The 21,691-nt window shown below is 39.6% G+C and overlaps 1 protein-coding gene across 1 annotated transcript in view; it reads left to right on the top strand.

The window, feature by feature from the left end:
• LOC106906222 (receptor-type tyrosine-protein phosphatase N2-like) overlaps window positions 1-21,691 on the top strand; it is a 184,641-nt gene that overhangs the window by 133,494 nt on the left and 29,456 nt on the right. Inside the window, exons 15-16 of the mRNA XM_088014782.1 lie at window positions 1,992-2,204; window positions 13,977-14,174. Of these exons, the coding sequence (XP_087870908.1) occupies window positions 1,992-2,204; window positions 13,977-14,174 (411 nt within the window). The remainder of the gene's footprint in view (window positions 1-1,991; window positions 2,205-13,976; window positions 14,175-21,691) is intronic.

A 21,691-nucleotide genomic window follows, 5' to 3' on the forward strand; every position in this document is an offset into this window, starting at 1 on the left:
CAACAGGCCCCCATTATGTCAGAAAATGAACAGCAAGCAGCAGTTTGGAACTGCAGCACTTAATTAGGAGTTCAATACAGACTCTCTTCCTCTTTCTCAAATTATTGCAGCCTTTTTATTTTCTTCTTATACACTGGTGAAGCGGAGCAGGCTTTTATCGCACGCCTTGTGTTCATTGTGTTATCTGGGGCGGCAGAGTGGACTGGAAGGACGTTCTTTAATCTCCAGTTGTTTGCTCAGGGAGCCGGTTCTCACGCGTTGAGTTAGATTGCAGCCGAGGTCGGCGGAGAATCCCACATTCTGCTCAGATGTACCTGTGGATTAACTCAGGGTTTATTAAATGCAACGCTTTGCCTTAAAGATAGTGGAAGAAGCTGTTTTTATCTTGCAAAATTATTTGTAAATTTCCTCCTTGAGGGGAGAATCATTAGTATCAAAAATAGCTTCATGCTCTTAATGCATTTCACGCAGATTACCTTGTTGGGTTTTGGTTTTTTTGGCCTGTGTTTGCAGATGCTTTAATCCGGGGCTATGAAGCAGCATGCAGTGACGATCCGGCAGCCTGCAGGGTTGTTCCCATCCCACACGCTGCCAGATGTATCCCCAGATTAGCTCCTCTTGTCTGACTGATCAGGAAAATCACCTGAAAGCTTGTGTGTTTTCATACGCCCTTGCAGCTCACCAGTAACAACCTCCGTCACACAGTTTCTAACAGGGCGGATGAATCAGAACTCTTACTGTACGCTTACAGAGGCAAAAGCATTTATGACACGATCTGTTTATCTGGACACAACCGAAGGCCTTTTTTTTTTTTTGTAAAGAAAATGGATTCAATTTGAGCGAATTTTAACAGTTGAGGCCCATTCAGAGCAGTCATTCTTTACATTTCATGCAGGGTTCTAACTCTGAGTAGAACTGTGGTTTTCATGCTTTCTCTCAGTAATATTTTATTCAGAGTACTTCAATGGATTCGTTTACACATATTTCACTCAGCATGCAGCTTTTACATCACTGTACAACTATAAATCTCGCTTTGCTGTAACGGATGAACCGATTTTTATATGAAAGAAAATCTCCAGGTTCTCTGTTAAGAGCACAAATGGAATAGCTGATGATGCCTTTTATTTATGTATTTTTTAAAAATAAAACATTTCTTTTTTTGGATGTTTTAATTGTATTTTTCAGTGTTTTGTTCTCCTGTTGGGTTGCATGAGCTTTGAGAGTAAAAACCGTTTATCATTCCTAAAATCTTTTCATTTATTATGTTTTTTAATCTGTTAATTGAACCCTTGCTATTGGTTAATAATGCAATATTCTATCTAATTTTAGATTGTTTAAAACATGAACATTAACAAAAAATAGTAAAAAAGCCTGACAAAATGGTTCAATTACCTTAAAAAGAGCATAATGAAGAACATGCCAATTATACAACTCTAATCATTTGAGTCTGACTATTAAATTAAACCAAGTGGTTAAATTAAGACTGAAATGGATGAAATGTGATTTGAAATACAGGTTTTATAAAAAGCAAAATGTGTCTCTTATTGTGAAATGGCCGATTGAACGAATAAAACTGATCTGAATTCAGATTTTATCATTTCTCCTCTCTGCTCAGTGCCTGATTTCAGGGTTTCATGCAACAAACTTCCTGATTCTTCCACTCGATGAAACTACGTCATCATTTTTTCCATAATATTTAAAATAACTGACTATTGCTCATTCTGGGAAGTTCAAATGTGCATTCAGTATTAATCAACAATCTGCAATATATTTGTAATTGGGTTTTTTTTTCCTTTAGGTAAAACATGAAAGTTTTTAATAAACCAGAGTGGTGATATTTCAGTTTCTGAGCTTTAATTAAAGTACTTTTTTTTTTTTACAGTGTTAGCTGTGCCACGCCTCATTGAGCTACAAAATGAGCCATATGCCGCAGATAAAAACTCAAATAAAGAGAAATGTTGTGAAATGTTGTCCTGTTTGGTGGCCAACAGGGAAGCCAGATCAAGCAGATCCCCACCAAGTACAGCCAGGGAGAATCCACCAAGTTCCTCATCCTCACCGTTGTGTCCATCCTCTGCATCGTCGGCGTGCTGCTGGCCTCCACCGTGGTCTACTGCCTTCGCCATCGCTCCCACCACAAGCTCAAGGAGAAGCTCACCAATCTGGGCACAGACAGTGGCGGCGATGCTACTGCCACCTATCAGGTAGGAGGTGTCACTGCCTCCTCTGAATCCAAAAAGAAAAGCTTTAAATATTTTATGTTTTGTGTTGCATGCAGAGTCTTTTTAAAATCTTTTCTATGCTAATGTATTCAAACAAAGGCATCATTTTATTTCATCATTTTCAAAATTAAGTTAAAAAAAGTGAGCTTTCTAGGAGCATATCATATTTGTGTAAACTCTTATTTCAACTAATGCAATGAATAGTAAACATAAATGACAAAAAAATTAGTTTTGAGTCAAACAGGAAATTAAGAAATTGACTGAAACTCACACAGACATGCTCATATCCAGTAAAATCACAATTACAGACCTAAATTTAAACTGGTGAAGTCAAAACAAAAACTAATAAAACAAACTGTGGCACATTAACAGACTGGAAAAATTACAGTTTTAAGTTTTAGTTAATTTAATAAAAGAGGGAAAAAAAACATACGCTTAATGAAAAATGTCAGATTTTTATCACACAGTAACTTATTGACACTTAGCTTTAAACATAAAAAACACACATTTAGTTTTGGGTTTGACTCTGTTGAGCCTGATCTTTGAGCTGGTTTGTTGAATTTGCTGTATCAAAGTTTAAGTGTTATGCTGCTAATGGTCCGTTGATGTGGCTAGCTGAATGCTACGTTCTCCTCTGTTTCCTGTTAGATTTAAAGGCTCTGATTGGTCAGCCTGAGCAGGTTCTGCCCATCACATCTGTCCTGCTGAAATGTAAAAAATAAATTTGGTAGACTGAGGGTGAGGACCCTTTTTCTTAAATTGTCAGAAAAAGCTCCGTTTTTTCACCTCTGTGTGATTAGTTTATGATTGCATTATTAATATATGTGACTCCAGTTTCTCTTTAAACCTTCTGGTGAGTGAACTACAGGAAGCTGCTGCTGATAAAGATTTTCTCGTTTTAAACAAGTGAGTGCTATTTTGTGTCTCGCCATTATTTCCTGCTTACGGCTTGAAGCAATAAAACAAACCCAACAGGTTTTCTGTTTTTTTTTTTCCTCCTCCAGTTATTTTTATTCCTCCTCGTTTGCTGGCTGCAATTATCCTTTGGCCAGAATAGCCGAGTGTGAAATTTAATTTACAGAATCCAATATTAAGTGGCTTTTTGAGCAAAGAATTAGATTGAGATTTTTTTCCATCGCTCTCGCTGACCTTTTCCCCGCCATGTTTTTAAATGAGAGTGGTCCTGTGAGCATTGATTTTATAATGAGCCCCCCTCCCCACACACACACACACACACACCCTCCACACGTAAGTGCCTACGCTTTCTGCTCTTCTCCAGAGATTTTTAACTCCTGAAATAGACTGTAATGCTGCGTCAGACAGCACAGAAGTTTGACGCTTGTTTGTGGATAAATTGTTGCTTAGCTGTCAGGAGAAAGAAAGAACTAACAAATATCAGTAAAATTATGGTCTGTGGTTAGGATTTGACAACTTACTCGTAAAACTCCACTTGATGTGGAAACAAATAACTTTAAATTGTGTGTGTAGTCATAATTAATCAGGGTTATGCCGGGTTTTGCTCCCTCTGTTGATCCTGTTCTCCCCTCGTCTTCGTTCAGTTCTGGCGTTGTCATCCTCACTGTTCAGCTCCCATCTTAGCCACATAAACCTCGTCTCTTTGTCGGCACGGCGGTGTGGAGGGGTTCCCTGGGCTGGATCCTGTATGTGTGTAGGTGTGTGTGTGCGTGTGTGTAAGTGTGTGCAGTCTCTGGGGCTACAAGCAATTAAAGCAGACAGAAAGTGGCAGGCTGCCTGAAGGCTTTACTACTGCAGCTCCTTCATGCTGACTGTCAAACATACACACACACACACACACACACACACACACACACACACACACACACACACACACACACACACACACACACACACACACACACAGCTCCCCAGTCGGCTGCATGTTAAGCATTCTTGCCCCTGTGTCCCGTTTGTTTGAGGCCTCGCTTCGTACCTTTGCTCACTCCCCCTTCACCTTCCATGTATTTGGCCACAGCCCCGCCCCCTCCCACTCTCATCCCCGCCCCGTCTCTCAAACGGACCGGGATTGGCCGGCACAGACAAAGGAGACGTTGATTGACGGGCGTCGACGCAGCATGGCGTATGGGAGCGTTTGGCGAAGAGTCGGTAGATGAAGCCCGTCAGTCACTGAGGCTCTGGACTGCTCCATGACTGAGCCGGTGTCACGTTTAGATTATCTCTACTGCTCATCTTCCATCTGAAGTCCTTTTTTCTTTCAGCAGATATTATTATCAAGGAATGAAATGAAAAAAATCTTATCCTGACATTATCCTGATTGTTTCATGCATTGAGAGATGTCGCCGACATCAGAAGGAAATGCAAATATTAACAATGGTCTCCAAAAAACAAACACATTCAATATTTAAGGTTTTATTGATGATTATTTGTTTTTCTGTCTAAATTTATGCCTTTTTTTGGTGTAAATCAGATTCTTGGTATAATTCAGTTTTGGTAGCAAAATTGTTTCCATTACTAGATAGAAATATTGTTTGTTAGATGAAATCTATATATAGTCACTCCATCGTCTCCCATGATGTCTGATGGAAGATGAGCGCCATGGCCGAATTATGAATATATCTCATTTATATCTGTAATTTTTAATGACTAATCATGTGATCAAGCTTATTCACGTATGACTTTAAGTGCATTTCTTCTTTAACCAAAATTGCAAAATAGTGTTTTTTTGACATTTTAATTGCAAAATACTGAAAAGATTTTGCACACATTTGTAAAGGAAACAACTTATGTCAAGTTTGTACACCAAGCTTAGAAAAAATGAATTCAACTGGTTTTTCATTTGCATACAGAGTGTAAATTAATGGGACTTTTACTCTTAGCTTGGTAAATATTACATATTTTGCCATCACAATATTGTACATATAATCTTGCAAAATGGCTGAATGGAGCTGAATCTGGATTCAGCTGCAACATTTGGGCCATATTTCAATGTCACAGTGAAAAAGTAGCTCAGCTGATTCAATAGTCCAACCCTCACCTCAGAAAAAGAGGATAACGAACAAAAGAAGGAAATATTTCAATCAAAACATGGAGAATGAAGTATAGATTTAACGTAAATCCAGAGACCAAGAATTTAAAATGACAAAAGTTATCAGGAAAATTGATAAAAAATATTTTATTTTGATATATTTGATTGTTTTATCATAGTTTGTGCTTCTGAGAATAACAAGTGCAAGAGTCATGATATTGAATACAAGGACCTGTCATAAGCTCATAATAATGCAGTCTAAATTCACAATAAAAGATTTAACTGTAGCATAAAAGGCGTCATGACGTCACAACTCCGTGGCACCACGACCACTGGAAGAGCTCAGTCTGACATTAACCTGTTTGCTTTACAGCCTGACGAAATCACTTAAAAGGATCTGTAATGAGAGAACTATTTTATATTGCCTAACCAACTCAATAAAAACCAGAACATTGATCAATTTTATTACCATTACAGTGGCTGATGATACTGGAGCAGTCTGCAGAGCAGAGAACGCAGAAGGAAGGAAGATGCATCAGATCTGAAGAGCGGTTAGTTTAGACTGAGGGGTCAGATCACGGAGGAACAAACACAACTGGTGGCTGATTATTACAATCAACATGATTTCCTCCTCCGGGACAACATGAACATGTACTTTAACTTTAATTGTAGCACACATTCAGATTGCATATTTAGCACTTAATGAAAAATTCATTTTAGATAAAATGAAATGAAACTAACTGGAGAAGACATGTGGATTCTGCTTTCCATCCAGACATAACAGTTTCATTTATCGACAACTTTTGAATTATGATGCAGAGAAAAATATGTTTTGTTTTTAGGAATTAGTGGCTTTTCATATCAGTATTAAGACAGGAAATGGGAGAGAAGAAGTTTTATGCCTGCACCACACATAAAACTAAATGCTTCTTTATGTACCAGTTGGATTTGGCTGCATACAACCTTCACTAGTTGTTTTCTGATTGTTTAAGAAAGCTAATCTTCAACACGGCAGTTTTTTCCCCAGGAAATGACCTTTTGATGACCACATGCGCATCTTAATCATACAGTTTGTGTTTGATATCCTATCAGAACACATTCACCATATTTTGACAGCACATTTAATCATCCAGAGGTACATTCTTACCCCAGGATATGCAGAATAAATAGGTAATGAGTGGAAACCTCTGATTAAAAACGTCCTACACAAGAAGAAATGAGTCTCAAAAAAGCTGCACTGTTTGTAACCGAAAGGAAAATTCAGCTGCACCCTCCAACCCCAGGAGGGCAGCACTGAGGTGGCTTTGGGCCAAACATATTGCAGAATTAAACAAGTTTACATGAAAATGTCAGTATAATGTAAAAGTAGCACTCTGAAGAACCTATTTAGACAGTTTGTCTGTAAAATGAAGTTGGCTCTAGTTTACCATATCAGACTGCATGAGATTAGGAAAGGGTTTAACGTTTAACGCTGTTAAGCCTTCAGGTCAAGTAAGGTAAAACAAAAAAAACCCTCAAATAAAAAATAAGCATTGTAGTGCCAGATTACTTATTATCACATAATAAATCTTTTTTTTTTCTTCCACTTCGGCTTCCCTTTAGCCTCCGCCATATTTATTCCACCTTTTATTTGTTTGTGCTTTTATTCAGAGTTCCAACACTGAGGCCTCTGAATTTGCTTTGGCCAGAGCAGCATGTAAACAGAGGCAGCCCCCCTTTCTGCCCCGCTGCAGAGACACGCCTACTGTCACCCCATGGTGATGCATGCAGCCCCTGAGAGTCCCCGGCCTGTCGCCTCTAAGAAGAGGTGTTGGGGATGTTTTAATGTTTGCAGGCAGAGATGCACTAAAGGGCGCAGATCACACAAATACAGCAGTCTGTCTCAGCTTAATTGTAGGAGCTGCATACGCGTTTCTTCTGGTCTACATGGACATTTTCTCTGAAGATGTCATCTTTCTCGACATCTTTCTTCAAGAGTAATTGAATTTCATTGATTTCTCTGCTGTTGTTGCCAGAAAATAAATACAGCAATCCACATTCATTGGCACTATGGGATAAAAAGAAAAAAAAGCCTTAAAACAAATTATTTTTTTATTGCAGCAGCATTACTTCCCTCTGAGAACTGCTCCGGTTCTCAAAGAAGTGAGCAGATATTTTTACCTCTGATTCTATTAATCCCCACACCTGAACCATCCAACCTTAACCTTTTTATTTTAGCTCTGATTGCAGCTGTGGTTGAGTCAGACCAGCGACTGTTTTCCTGTCTTTCTCCTTTTGAACATTCTGTGTAAAGTCATATTTATGCCACAGGGAAAAAAGCACTGGACTCTCTGGCAGATTATTTTTTAATGTTAAAACATAAATTACAAAAATGTCCCAGCTGTATTTAGTTCACAGGTCCAGATGAGTCTCAGTAAACTGAGAGGCTTGTTTGTCAGATGAAAAGAACCTTTTGAAAAGATTTTGCCTTCAGCTAATATTTATGTTTTAAAAATGTTTTTAATTGGTCTGATATAATCTATCAGGTGTTGTGTTTTTATAAGGTGTAAAGGGAATTCAACAAATATATTTTAGCTTATTGAAATGGATCTTTTTTGGTCATTAATGCCACTAAGTTGGACAACAATTTAAAAAAAAATCATTGTTGTCCAACTATAAATTTCTACTAAATTTCTAATTTATATATTTTATGTAGACATTTATCAGAGGTACAAATACTGTAAATAATAAGAACATTGGTTATGAGCAAATATAAACTGAATCTGGTTAATTTTTTGATTTCAAGTGAAGAAAAGAAAAGTTTTGTGTATCAGTAAAAAATAGTCAATGTCATTGACAGTCAGAGCCGAAAGGTGATTGAAAAAAGTAAGTCTGCTGTCCTTCAAGTGTGACTTAAGCTTTTACTTTTCACTTTTATCTATGCCAAAAAAAAAGATCTGATTATCATTTTTATCTGAGAGTCACTTTCGGTTTTAACATTGTTCTCCCTTCCAGACACATTAATTTTCATTCATTTAATTTTATTTTAAAGCTGATTTGAAAAGCCTGACAGAGATAAATAATCCATCATTGTAAACATTGATCCACTTATCTTATAAAAGTCAAACTTAATGTAGTTGTTGAAGTGGCTGATGCAACGTTTTTGATTTGCCAGAAAGCAAATGATTTAAGAGCCGTCCAACACATTCATCCCAGTGACTGAAAAGGCCAACGTGAATGTCCTGGAAAAGACAATTTCATCACCGCTTTACCATCAAGACGTATCCTCAGTCGACTTTCAGTCCACCCACACTTAGGTTTTACTCTAAGGTATTAAACTGTATTAGAAACATTAAGGTTCAGACGAAACTTTCCTGTTCGGGCCGGTCCTGACTCACAAACTTAAAAACACAAACAGAAGCTGTAAGCAGTCTCAGCAGAGTGACCTCCATATCATAACGCAGTGAGATTAGTGGGATGAAATGTGGGAATCGATACGGTGTAAATAAAGGTTCTGGTGGTTGTGTGCTTGCAGCTCAGAGATCGGAGGCATCAGAGTGGTAAATTTGCACTCTTTACACTGTAAAGCTGTCTGGGTTATACAGGTTCTTTACATTTTTTCACTCTTTGCCCTCTAATTGGCTCTCAGAGGAAAGCCATTTTGAAGCAGCTTTAATTACATCATAAAAAAAATTGCTGCAGCTGCAAAGTTCAGTGTGTTGGGATCGTTCTGCGATTTCCCTCGGAGGCACAAAACCGAACCAACAGCCAGAGAGTCAGACTAATTCATCGAGACAGTATTTGATTTGTATTAAACATATGAAAAATCAATGTTGGTGGATCCATCTTCAACCCCCTGGTCTAAATGGAGAACAGTGTATATTTTAGATTTTTTCCACTTTCTCACCAGTTTGACACGTGAAACACGTCGGCCCTGAGTCTGTTCATCGACTGGAGAAAAATATTTCTCATTTCAAGATAAACTTCTAATTATAAAACTGTACTTGAAGTGAAGAGATATTAATTTAATATGACTGATTAACTCAGCTCACCATCTCAGCTCGTCTTGGGCTTGAAGGGAACTGATTTGGGATTTTTATTGGTTTAATTTAACTGTTTTAATTAAATGATATTAAACACAACTTCAGGAAATTGAAAAAATAGAAACTGGAGCACAAGTTTGGATGAAATAGGAATTATCTTTGATCAATATTTAGTAAGAATTATTTGTAAATCATAAAGTATATTCACACTTCATGTTTTTTTGTTTTTTCCAGACAATAGCGAGTTTCTGGCTGGATATTTGGTCACTGTCGCCTTACTTTGTTTAAACTTTTGGTTTCTTAGACTGCTCCTATAGACCATCACCAAGTTGTCAACAGTAGATGTGTTTCCATTGACCATATAATTGTGCAATTTGACATTTCGAAAATAAATTTGCTCAATGGAAACTTGGTAATTTTAAAAAAAAACAGCTACTGTTGAGGTTGTGGTTTTAAAAAGACCATTAGATAACCTTCATATGTGAGTTTATCTGTTTCAGAGCCGGTGTCATTATTCTCTTGGAGCACTGAGTTTATTCCTATATTTGAACCGTTTTGCTGTTTATTTGTGGTGATGAAAAATGTTGAGGTCGTCCTCCATTTTTACTTTTCTCTATTTTTATGTAATGTAGTGGTATTGGCAGTTTAACAGCCGGTTTGTAGGTTTGGACACCTACGAACTCCCTTCTTGTCACTGTGGCCAAACACCTTGAACAGTTTGTCTCATCTGAACCTCCAGAAGATTTTTGGTTTCTGCAAATTTCAATCCAGCTCGTTTCTATAGACACGGTCTTTTGTTCTTCCTGTTTCTATTGTGATATAAAAAGGGTTTTCCTGTGGGCAGTGATACTGGTGTTCCAGTGGTTTCCAGTTCATGACACTGGAACCTTGTTGATTTCTAACCAGTTTCATATCATCTGAAGCAACTACTTCCAGACTTTGGCAATGATTTTAAATATTTGGTTCAAACTGATATTTGAGTCTGTAGTTTTTTCTCCAAAAGATTTTTCTAATGTAAATCTAAATTTTTAAGGTTTGTTGAGTTCCTTGGACTTAATATTCATAATCCAAAGAGTGCTGTAAAAAGTACTTTTAGGACAAGTCCAATAAATAATTAGCCATTTCATAAATCCAATCCCACATTGGACTCTTCTGTATGTTAGAAAGCATGTTGGCTCAGAATCTTGTAACGACTCTGTTTAACACTCAGAACCAAGATGGATAAGAATCATTTTAAATGTGTGGTTGTACTGAGAGCCAGTCTGATTTTCTCATTTAGAGAGCTTTATCATACATTAATGGTGCTATCACATGGTTAATTGTTTCGTGCATGAATCATTTGATTCAGAATATTGATTGAAAGGGCTTTTGTTATGAGATAAGATGATTTACTCGTCCAAACGAACAGCTCTGTGGATCAGTAAGCAGAGACTCACGACTAAATCTGAGAAACCCATCAAGTCTGCAGCAATCAGTCAGAACTTTACTCTGTTCTCATTTTGTGAATTGCAAAAAGTCAAATGTAAGGAAACAAAACGGTTGGATATGTAGAAATAATCCTTTAAAAATACTTCCTGTTGGAATATTTAAGACATTTATAGCTGGAGATGTTTAGACATTTATTAAATGATGAGGAAAGGTTTTAAAATGCAATCTTAGTTTCTCATCTCAGATTTAAAGTCATTTTATTTACTGGAATAACAGCCTTGTGTCCCGCGCCAGCCTGTTTTCACCTGCCTTCCAGCCATAACCCCTAAACCCAGGTGCTTTAATAATCTGAACGCGTTTATGAGTCCTTGTCCGAGCCCATAGATCAGTGTCAGCCTGCCGACCTGCGAGAACATCCGTTAGATCTGATACGGACTAATGAAGGCCCTCTCACATTACCTCTGCTGTCAGTCAGACGCGCTGTCGGTTAATCATCAGCATCTCCCTCATTAGGAGACACAGATTCCCATGGAGATTGGCTCTGCTGTCCTGCAGTAGCTGCTGTCCTTGCAGGTGGGGCTCTGTGATTTATGGATCTGTGGAAGACGTTACAGAGCCTGTGCCAGTGTGACAGGTTCAGCTTGTATTTCCATGTCAGTCTGGAGTCAAATACAGTTTTCTGAAGGTGTAATTAGTAAATGAGTGGTTCTTACTGATTAGGATCTGAAGCTCCACCAAAGTGCTTCTACATAAATGGTGTCAGACATGCTTCGTTACAAGGAGTGTGTTTGGTAACACTTTGTTTGAAGAGGCGTGCATACGACATGACACCGTCATAAACATGACATAACATCTGTTATGAACATGAAGAAGCCTTCATGAATGTTTATGACTGTTGTCATGACATCTCATTTGATACATTACGGCACTTTTAATGCACATTTTAATTAAACTTTGCATTTAAAGTGTCATTATTTACCAAATGACACTTCAACTGCTGTAAGTATTCGTCATGTTTATGACATGTTTATGACATGTTTATGACTGACTGACAAATAAAGTGTTACTGTATGTTTTACTCATTCCATAATGAAGCTGCATTTGACTCCTAAAACTTCACCCGTATTCATGTAATTGTTAAAGTTAAACTGATTTGGTGAGTTTTTGAAATTGCAGAGGTTGATGGGTCCAAGAGATCCTAAAGGTTCATTCTAGGGTCTTTTGTTAGTTTGGTCTTCTTGACGTCTCACCTTTCCATCTCTGCTGTTTGTTGACATGTCTTTACTCCGTCTTTGAGTTTTGCAGACAGAAACGAGGGAAGGAATAAATCTGGATCAGTGGCAGAATGTCCTCAGGCTCGGCTCACATAGTTTAACTCTCTATGGTGATTAGTCTGAAAATCTTCCTTCCCTCTCCCATCTCAAAAACAAATGAGGAGTTAAGTGTTGTTCTGTCAGCGCAGGCAACTCATTTGCAGTCTGAGTAAAATCATAGGCTTGCATTTAGAGCCACATTGTCTCCTGGCATTGTCCTTTCCATCTACGGAGGGAGGCGCAGTCGCTCATTACAGCAGGCCGACGTTAGCGCTCGGAGCGCTGTGAAGGAGAAGTTAGACACTGTGTTAATATTTCATTGTGGTCACGTATCCAGCAGACAGAAAATGACAGTTTGCTCAGGCGTGTGAATGAAGATATTGTATTTGCTGCAAAGAGATTGTGACAGACGGCTTTTCTCTGAAGTTTTCCTCATTTAACCAGTGAAAGCCTGCTGAGCTGTGAAGACTTACTGGACGAAAGTCAGGAGTTGATGAAGTGCCTGAAATTTCATGTTTTTCAAAAGAAAATTAGAAAAAAACCCTCTTCAGAGGACACAGATTCTCAACACTTAAAGTTGGGTTTGAAGATACAGCTGCCTGCCACTGATCCCACATCATCTGGCTGTAGGAAGAAAACAGTCTTTGCTATTTGGAGGTGTTGCGGATCTCCTGTGTTCTTTGGTGGTTTCTGGGCTTAGCCGTCTGAATGGCCATGTAGACCCAGAACGTGTCTGAGGGACTCTGTGTGTCCTTCAGGCCTGGGAAAACCTCGGTGTCTCCAGAATCAGCTGGGTCGGGTCGTTTGGTAGAGATGTCTGGGTTTCATGTCAGACATCTCAGCAACTCGCTTGCAACCAAAAAAGCAAACTCTTGTTCACCTAAAAACCTTGATCTTGGTTCAGTTGAAGTGAACTCTGGTGCGATTCGAATGCGTTTGTGAATGCCAAGCGGACCAGAGACAGCTCCAAGAGCAGGGCATTCTGGGTAAATACAACCAAATCAAATGGAAGAGTCTAGCGCTAGTGGGAGAAATGGATCATGGTATTTTACCAAGGACAAAAGAGAAATCCTATAACTGCTCAAATCTGATGCTTCTCCATTTTTGTCTACATTTTGCGAAGAAGGAAGTTGCGCTCTTGTCTTCTTTGGAGATTCCTGTGTCATTTCCTTCAGTGGTTCTTGATGCAGCGCCACCACAGGCGAAGGAAGGCAAATGATTCAAAGAGCTTGAATCAGTTGACACAGTGTGAAAGAGAAGCACATCAGCTGAGAATGTGAAAATGTCGCAATTTTGTCGTCAAATCAAGCTGATTCTACAGAACTATCAGGAATAAAAACCTGGTTTAGCTGCTGTGCTGGTTACGCCATAACAGCCATGTTTGGAGTTTGTCCCCAAGTGTTGGATTTCTTGTACAACAAATTTAAGTCTCATGAAACTCAGATGCCTAACTTAAAATAAAACTAAAACAAACTCAGTCAAGAAAGTGAAGTTTGTCAACAGGAACTTTAGATCTCATTTGAAATCTTTTGAAAACTCGTCGCCTCATCCCAGCTTCCCCTGCACATGTTGAACCTCACTTTCCCTAATGTTCATCCCCGATCTGTAAAGTAAGAGTCTGAATACGACTTTCAATGTAAAAGTGCTCTGAGTGATCGGTTAAACCCTGAAAGTGCTTTCTGAATGCAGTCCATCTACATTTGATGTCATGTTTTACGTAATTAGAGTTAAGTGCAGCGATGGCTCTGGGATAAATCTGGTCTTTATTCTGACTGAGCGGCATTTGATCTGACAGGAGGGATATTTTATCTACATTCAGCCACATTTTTTATGTCTCTACTCTGTAGTCTCCAGGTTTCACCTGGTCCCTGTGAAGACTAAGTGTTATATCTGTTATGTTTCGTAAAGCTCTACATCACGTCTCGTCATGACTTGTTTTCCGTCGAGGTGAGCTGTGATTGATGAGTCCGTGTCCTCCGCTCCGCAGGAACTGTGTCGGCAGCGCATGTCGGTCAAACCCTCCGTGGACCGTCCTGAGCCCATTTCCTCCAGGATCAACAGCGTCTCGTCTCAGTTCAGCGACGGCGGTCCGGCCATCAGCCCCTCCGGACGCGGCAGCATCTCCTCCTGGAGCGAGGAGCCCGCCCACTCCAACATGGACATCTCCACTGGCCACATGATACTGGTGAGTCTCCAGTTCAGACGCTTTGCTGTGATTTCGCTGACTCATCTTTCACATCTAAGATTATGCATTTTGTGATCCTGAAACATTTCAGATCAATATTTGATACATTTTGTTGTTTGTTGAGTTTGAATTTGCTTCACCCATCCAGACTTTATTATATTCAGATTAAAACATACAACCGTTTCAGTAATGAGCATCAAAAGTAATTTCAGACGGAAGCTTTGAACTTAGATTAAAAAAAAACTTGATAAGAAGAGGAATTATGTGCTTAAATGCCTAATTCCTAATAAAAACCAAGTAGATGGAGTTTTTAATCCTGCAGATGATATTTCCAAACGTTGCATCAGTTTTTGATGTCTAACAGTGATTAAAACAAACAAGAAGAAACTTTTTCTTCACTTCTTCCTGCAAACTTTGTGTCTTGTTTAAATGATTTTTCTGCTGTGCAGAACTGAAGTGTGATCTATGCAGTAAAAGAATGGACTTTAAGGACAGATGTATGAGGATGTGATGTTTCACAACTTAAGCTGTTTGGAAACACACTGATGCATTGATGGGCAGAGAAATCCACTGAAACATCAGCCCAAAGTTTCCACTTGGAAAATGGGAGAAACTGATTAAAGGGAACATAAAAGAATAACCAGATCTTACCGCTCAGTCATCTTTGTGATTTTATGATTAAATTACTGCTAAAGTATTTCTTCTTTGCAGATATTACCTTTACAGCTCCTTCTCAAAGTTAAAAAGAGCATACAAGCACAATGTCTACATATTAATGTCCATCATGACCTGATGAAGCATCCTTTGCTCCCTCCACCTTCCTCTCTGTCGTTCCTGAAAGCTTTTTTTCGAGAGCTAGCTGAACTGTTTTGGCCCCGTGTGGAACATGGCCGTCTGCGTTTCCTGAACACACAGAGCATTCCCTTCATGTGCAAACACACACCTCTTGTTCCTCTCATCCTTCCCCCGTTCTGCGTGTCTCTGCGCCTCTGTACATCTCATTACTCCCACAGCTTCTATAAGCAGCCCTCTCAGCCTCGTCTGTTCCCGCAGATGAAAATCTCGATTGAACCTCGGTTGCATTCTGTCGAGTGCCATCGTAATTTCGATGTACAGCTACTCACTTCAACAGCCCACCTCCTCTTCATCCCTCCCCTCCTCTCTCGCTCTCCATGTATTATGAAGCTGCCGGCGAGATGTGATAAAGCCGGCTGCTTCTTTTTTTTTTCATTTTTTGATGTGTTCAAAGATTCTAATTACCCATGAGATTTGTGTGCGGCTGAAATGACTCCCTCTGCAGCCTCTGCAGTGAGTCCCTCTGTTGTTCCACGCAGGCACACAATCAAGCTAAAATATTTCTTTGACAGGCGCAGCCACAACACTGAACAGCTCCTGCGTTTGAGGTGCTGAGGTTTTATGTGGCTGATATAAATCTGAGTAGAGGTGAACATGTTCAGGTAGAATTTCCTGTCGATCTGAAGAAGCCGATAGGAAGAATAAAATGAGTTATTTGTAATTACATACTAAATTAATTCATTTAATTCATGGGGTCAAGATACTGGCTCACATTATGTAGTATTAGAATATTTGTAATATGTAAATAAGGCAAAGAGTTCAGCTGGTCATGGAATTATAAATTATGTAATTCTGAAAACAACATACTATAAAATATTGTTTTAATACTGAGATATTATCATTCATAAAAAAATGTATAGTGATATTTGGACGGCATACCACAAAAACCTGATTAAAGGAAAAAAAAGGTTTGGTAAAACTGTTTCCTCAAAATGTATAAATGTCAGATTAGGTAACGAATAGATTTAAAAAACCAGATATTACCTCATGGATCACATCTACATTAATCAGCAGAGTCACTCTTAGTTGCAGTGTGCAGTTGGTCAGAGGAAACTTTGAGCTTCTTGGTTGAATTGGATCTTTCTCACTCGTCTGACCTGCTGGAGCCAGAGCCACAGCTCCTTCAGCACCATGGACAGCTCCTCCCGCTCCGTGACGCAGGTCTGCGCTCTGATTGGTCCAAAGCAACGCAACACAAACAGGAGCCTTGAAAAGACACAACAATCCCTGCTCCAGCACTTTTTATGGACTCAAAACGTGAACTTTTCAAATCTGAAGGATGTGTGATTTTTTTCTCTAATAATTGTTTACATATATCTTGTACTTACTGGGTTATGAGAGAAGAAGTGGATTTACAACCTGCAGCAGGAAAAAGATGCAGAGAGGATTCCAAAAACAGTTGAGAAAATATTTACAGAAATGATTTTTCATACCATAAAACATGGGAGGAAGGGCAGTTAGTCCTAAAGAAAGTCACAAACCGGTAAAGTAGATAAAACACATCCAGCCGTGGTGCCCTGCAGATGATGGTGGGAACTGTTCCCACCCTCTGCCCAGGTTCTGCTTTGGGTTAGGAACAGGACTGTACACATTGTGTAATCCTCCTGAAAGGCAGGCCCATCAGACTGCTTCACAACGTCCTGCCTCAAGCTGTTTGGATTCAATTTATTTTATTGCTAAGATTCTCAGTTTTCTCATCTTTTTTTGTGTTCATCTCTTCTATTGTATCTAATTTTGAACAATAACTTGCTAAATGTTTGCAGAGAAATGCTTTGAGTTTCCTGTAAACCGTTTGCCTCACAGTGAGGTGATTTGACTGGAAGCCTGATGAACGCAGCAGTGAAACCAGAGCAGTGTGTGTCTCTGGGCTGCAGTTAAAGTTTTGACTTGTTGTCTGAGGAATCCTCCATGCTTATGAAAACTCACAGTGACTGACTGACATCAGCGCCATTCAAATGCCTCCTACTGTTGCATACAGGAAAAAACCCATAAATATGAACATGCATTTTAAGGTGAGCCAATTTGTTTTATTGCAGTCTTTCAAACTGCATTACATCATACATCATCTCCTGCTGCTCCGTTTTCCTCTCTTCTTTTTTATACTTTTGAATTAGACATTATTCTCTTTTATTCTTTCTTCCCTCCTTTTCTTACTTTTTTTTTTCTCTTTGTGCCCACGTTTTGGAACAGTGCCTGTTTGTGTGACTGCTCATATTTCCATCTCGCAGTCAAAACTGTCAGCCGTACAAAAATATTCACTCTTACAAGAGACCTCATTTCGAATTCCCACCATGATGTTAAGTGCAGACAGGAGCCGCAGGAGCAGAGGGTTTCCTGGCAACAAACCTGGGCCCCGGTCGACATGTTTGAGGGGGGAACTCGAGAGACTGAAAACATTTTTAGTTTTTTTTGGAGCGATATCACATCAGGAGTCACAGTCCGTTGCGAAGCAGCGAGAAAAGAAAAAGTTAATATTTGATCTGACGGTGCGGCCCGTCGGATGAGGTAACTGCTGAGCAATTATTAAGAAACCACGACTTAAGAGGAAGAATTGACATTGCCATTGATGAGTTGCTTTTCCCCTCCTCACCCCCGCTCAAATATTAATTGCCACTTGTAAACCTCTGGCAAATTGTGTCATCTTCTACCCAGTGAGTTTAATATGAGGAGAACCAGCTTTCACCATCTTATCCAAGTTAATGTAGCTCCCCTGTGACGGGCTCTTGGAGGACCCTTCACCACCCCCACATCCTCTTTGCTTGTGTCTTAAGAGGATTAGGCCACTCTCTATATAAAGCACATTATCTTGTCCTTTGTTGCTGGCCAAGTAAGTGTCATAGATTATATTGCTGCTGGAGACTCCGCTGAGATTTGCCTTGCTGGGAATGTGTCTCCTCGCTTTTTCGTAGCTCCCCTCCAGGCCAGGCGCGATGTGATACGCAAAGTTGGAGTAGGTCACAATGCAGATGGGGGGAGGAAGAAGCGGCTTCGGGAAATGGATGTTAAATCACTTTAATATGGTCAGCTGAAGAGGGGAAAGGCTGAGCTTCAGAGACGATGTACTCATGTAACGGGATGATGTCAGCTTCTAAAACTGAGGCAGCTGCTTCTGCAAATAAAACCCGATTAAGTTTTATTACGTGAATTATGATTCTATGTATTGAAATCAAAGCATGTCTATGTATCAAACTGAGGCTCACTGGATGTTCTCCCCTTTTCTGACCATCATCTGAGTGAGTGAGAGGATCCCTGTAGAGTCCCTGAAGTGCTGTGATCTTCCTGTCTGCCTGCAGTTTGAACCCAAACACGTCGCCTTCAGCATGTCAGGAGTCCTAAACACATGGAGGAGCTTCCGTGTGATTGGCTGAGTCATCATTTCTTAGACTTGTGCAGGTCAACATGCATCTCTGATTCAAGAAAAAAATATGACATATGATCGATCGCTCTATCATGATGCAGATCATGAATAGATTGGTTAACTGAATCTATTCAGTATTCAGTTAACCAAAGTAACTGATTATAGCTGATTAACTCAAGCAATCAGCTAAGATTCCTCCTTTATTTTACCGGTTTCCCAGGAATTACTCTGAGACTCACACCTGGCCACAGGTACACCTGATATTTGTCAGGTTAGGGATGACAGACGCCAGGCAATAACTGAAATCCTCCAACACTTGAAACCTCCTCTAAAATCGCTTATTTTATTACATCAAACACCAAATGTACCGTAATATGCATTAATACACACAGTGGAAACTATCTCAGCATCACTGCAGAAGCTAACATTCACCGTCTTCCTTATTTACGCACTTGGAGGTACAGCCAATCAGCATCAAGGGAAATAAATGGTTCTCCTGGATTGGCTGTCAAGTAGCTCTGCACTTTGGTGTTTCAGCTTCTCCACCTGCATTTTCTCTTGAATGTTTTAGATATTGCCACCTACCTAAAATACTGATCTATCGTTTTATTTTGCCAAAAGTGAGTCTTTTTTTTTCTTTTTTTTTGCCTAAAACATCTTTTAGAAAGAAAGAAAGAAAGAAAGAAAGAAAGAAAGGAAGAGGTAGTGTTTTTTTACTTGTTTATTTTGCCAAATTAATGTTTGGCATGAATGGCAGGCCATTTTAGGAAGGTGATGATTTGCTCTAAGAAAAATCAGTGAATAGGTGAAACTGCAGAAACTGAAGCATGATTAGGTGAAGGTGCCCTGCATCTCGTCTAGCTTGGAGAGATTTGTGATGGGAATGTTCAGATCTCTGAGAGGAGATGTATAATAAGTAAATGCTGATGAGCTGAAGCGTCTGTCTGATCCTCTGTTGATGCAACTTTCAGATCGTCACCTTTAAGCCATTTTTAGGCTCCTCAATTTGTTCAAAACTCAAAAACCTTCCAGAAACCCTAAAACCTTAAAAAGACAAAAATCATGTCTGGCACAGTAGAAGACGGTGGGTGGTTTCACTTTTCCTCTTCTGGAAGTAAAAAGACACTTTTGTTATTACTTCATAAAGAGGTTTATGGAGTAATAACAGAAATAAAACACTAAATAAGGATGTGATAAAGGGCACAGTTGCATTCTGGCCTCTCTTCCTTACTGAGTAACTGCGTCCCGCTGTGATTTCTTCCACCCACTTCCCCTTTTCATTCGCCATCTCAGTCGATCCAAAATGGCTCCCGCATTATGTCACCTCCCATGCGGCCTGGCTTCCATGCTGCTCTTTCCTACAGGTGCTTCTGGATGGTGCGTCAAAGCCACAATGGCAGCTCCGGTAGCGTTTTTTATTGAGCACCTTTGGCAGCTGCGCGCCTCCCCCCTCCCCTGCTGTAAGGGGATTATTCAGTGTTTGGCCGCCACATGGTGATCTCAGCACCTCCTGATTGGATTGCAATAATCCCTTTACACAGCCACAAAACCCTATTACTCTGGCATTAGAGGGGGAGAAGGAGGGCAGGGGGTAAAGGGCGGCTGGGGGCATCTAATTTGGACAGTGCGTGTTTGAAAGTGTCTTCTGATAGATTAATGTAAATTTCTGTGTGTTTCATGTGGATTGCATTTGATTTCTGCTTCCTGTTTATTTCTGTGTTTTTCTTCTTCTCTGTGGGTGGACCTGTTCTCTGTCATTATTTGGACCTCCTGCCATTAATAAGCACAGTGCAGGTTGAGGTTTGCACCATCCGACCTCCTGTTACATCATGGCTGCTTTTAGCAAGTATAATGGGGGGAAGCGACCGCAGGAAGGAACGGCTAATGTTACACTGTGCATGTCATCGCCAACTGGGCACACAGAAAGACCTAAAGGCCAGTTTTCCTCCGTCTTCCTCAGCTGCTGCTTCCCTTTTATGAACAAACTTTCTTTCATTTCAGCCCGGAGCCATTAGGCCTTTTTTGGGAAGCTAATTCTGATTAAGATAAGCCCCTCGTTTGTAATTGTCACCATAAATCATCGGCGGATCCATTTACAGAACCACCCCACCTCGTTTCGGACCCTCATCTATTAAAGACGATGGCCTGTATTTTGCGTGCGCTACCCACCGATTCTCGACTCAGAAACAAGCTGCGTCAGATACGGCCAGCTACGACTTTTCCACTTGTTTTGGTCTGGAGCCAAGTTAATTTAAGGGCGATTGTTCAAAGTCACCTTGCCGCCTTTAATTACGAAAACCGGCTGAATGTAGGTAATAACGAGGATGAAACTGGCCATCATGACTCGGAGCAGGAGTAGATTAAACAGGCGCGCAGTGATTAAAATGACATTGGTGCATCTAATAAACTGAAGAAATTATGCGTGTGGACATTTAGATATGAGGCTAATGAGGTGTCTCAATGATTTGTTTTTCTTTTAATCTTCAGAGAAGATCATCTGAAGAGAATCTTCATGTGGTTCAGAAACACGGTTCAGTTCAGCTCCACTGTTTGGTTATTTAGTGCCACAATTTTTCTGGATTTCTTGTGTTTGGTGAAGAACCTAAAACTGGAACATAAATTCTCATTAGAAAGGTTCTTTCATAAAACACCCAGAGTGCTGTTGCTCATTCTGTCAGTTTACTTTTAAATTATAAACTACTAGATTTAATTTTTAAATAATTCTCAGATGTATGTATTTTACTGCGATTTTATGATATATATGCATAATAATGGTTTCTTAAATGTTTTACCACATTTTCCCACAACGAAAGCCTTGAAGTTTTTGCCAGATTTGCACACCCACATATCATAAGTTTTTTTTTTGTTTTTTTTTTTCCATTCTTCTTTGTACAGTAACTCAATCCCAGTCAGATTAAATGGAGATAATCTGTAAATATCAAATCTGATTTTTAGTTGTATTTGAATCTGAACTTTGACTGGGCCACTCAAACACATGAGTATGATTTGATGTAAGCCTCTCCATCCATTGTTAACCCCTTCATGGATAACAATGGTGCATTTATGGCAATGAGAACAGCTGAATCTCTGAATTTAGGGGTTTCAGATTTAAAGAGGCTCAATCCAAAACGATGACATTCTCCTTCCTGTTCAGTTGTGTAATGTTTGTTGTTCTGTCACAGAATCAGACTAAAATTCATTGATCTGTAGAAAATGATGGAAAGTTCCTAAAGGAATCGGTTTAATGTTTGTACCCAGAACTGAATCTCCTTCTTCCCCACATGAATATTTTAACTTTCTGCAC

Source organism: Poecilia mexicana, unplaced genomic scaffold (genome assembly GCF_051168715.1).
Source record: "Poecilia mexicana isolate PSO_F unplaced genomic scaffold, ASM5116871v1 scaffold_17, whole genome shotgun sequence".
Lineage (NCBI taxonomy): Eukaryota > Metazoa > Chordata > Actinopteri > Cyprinodontiformes > Poeciliidae > Poecilia > Poecilia mexicana.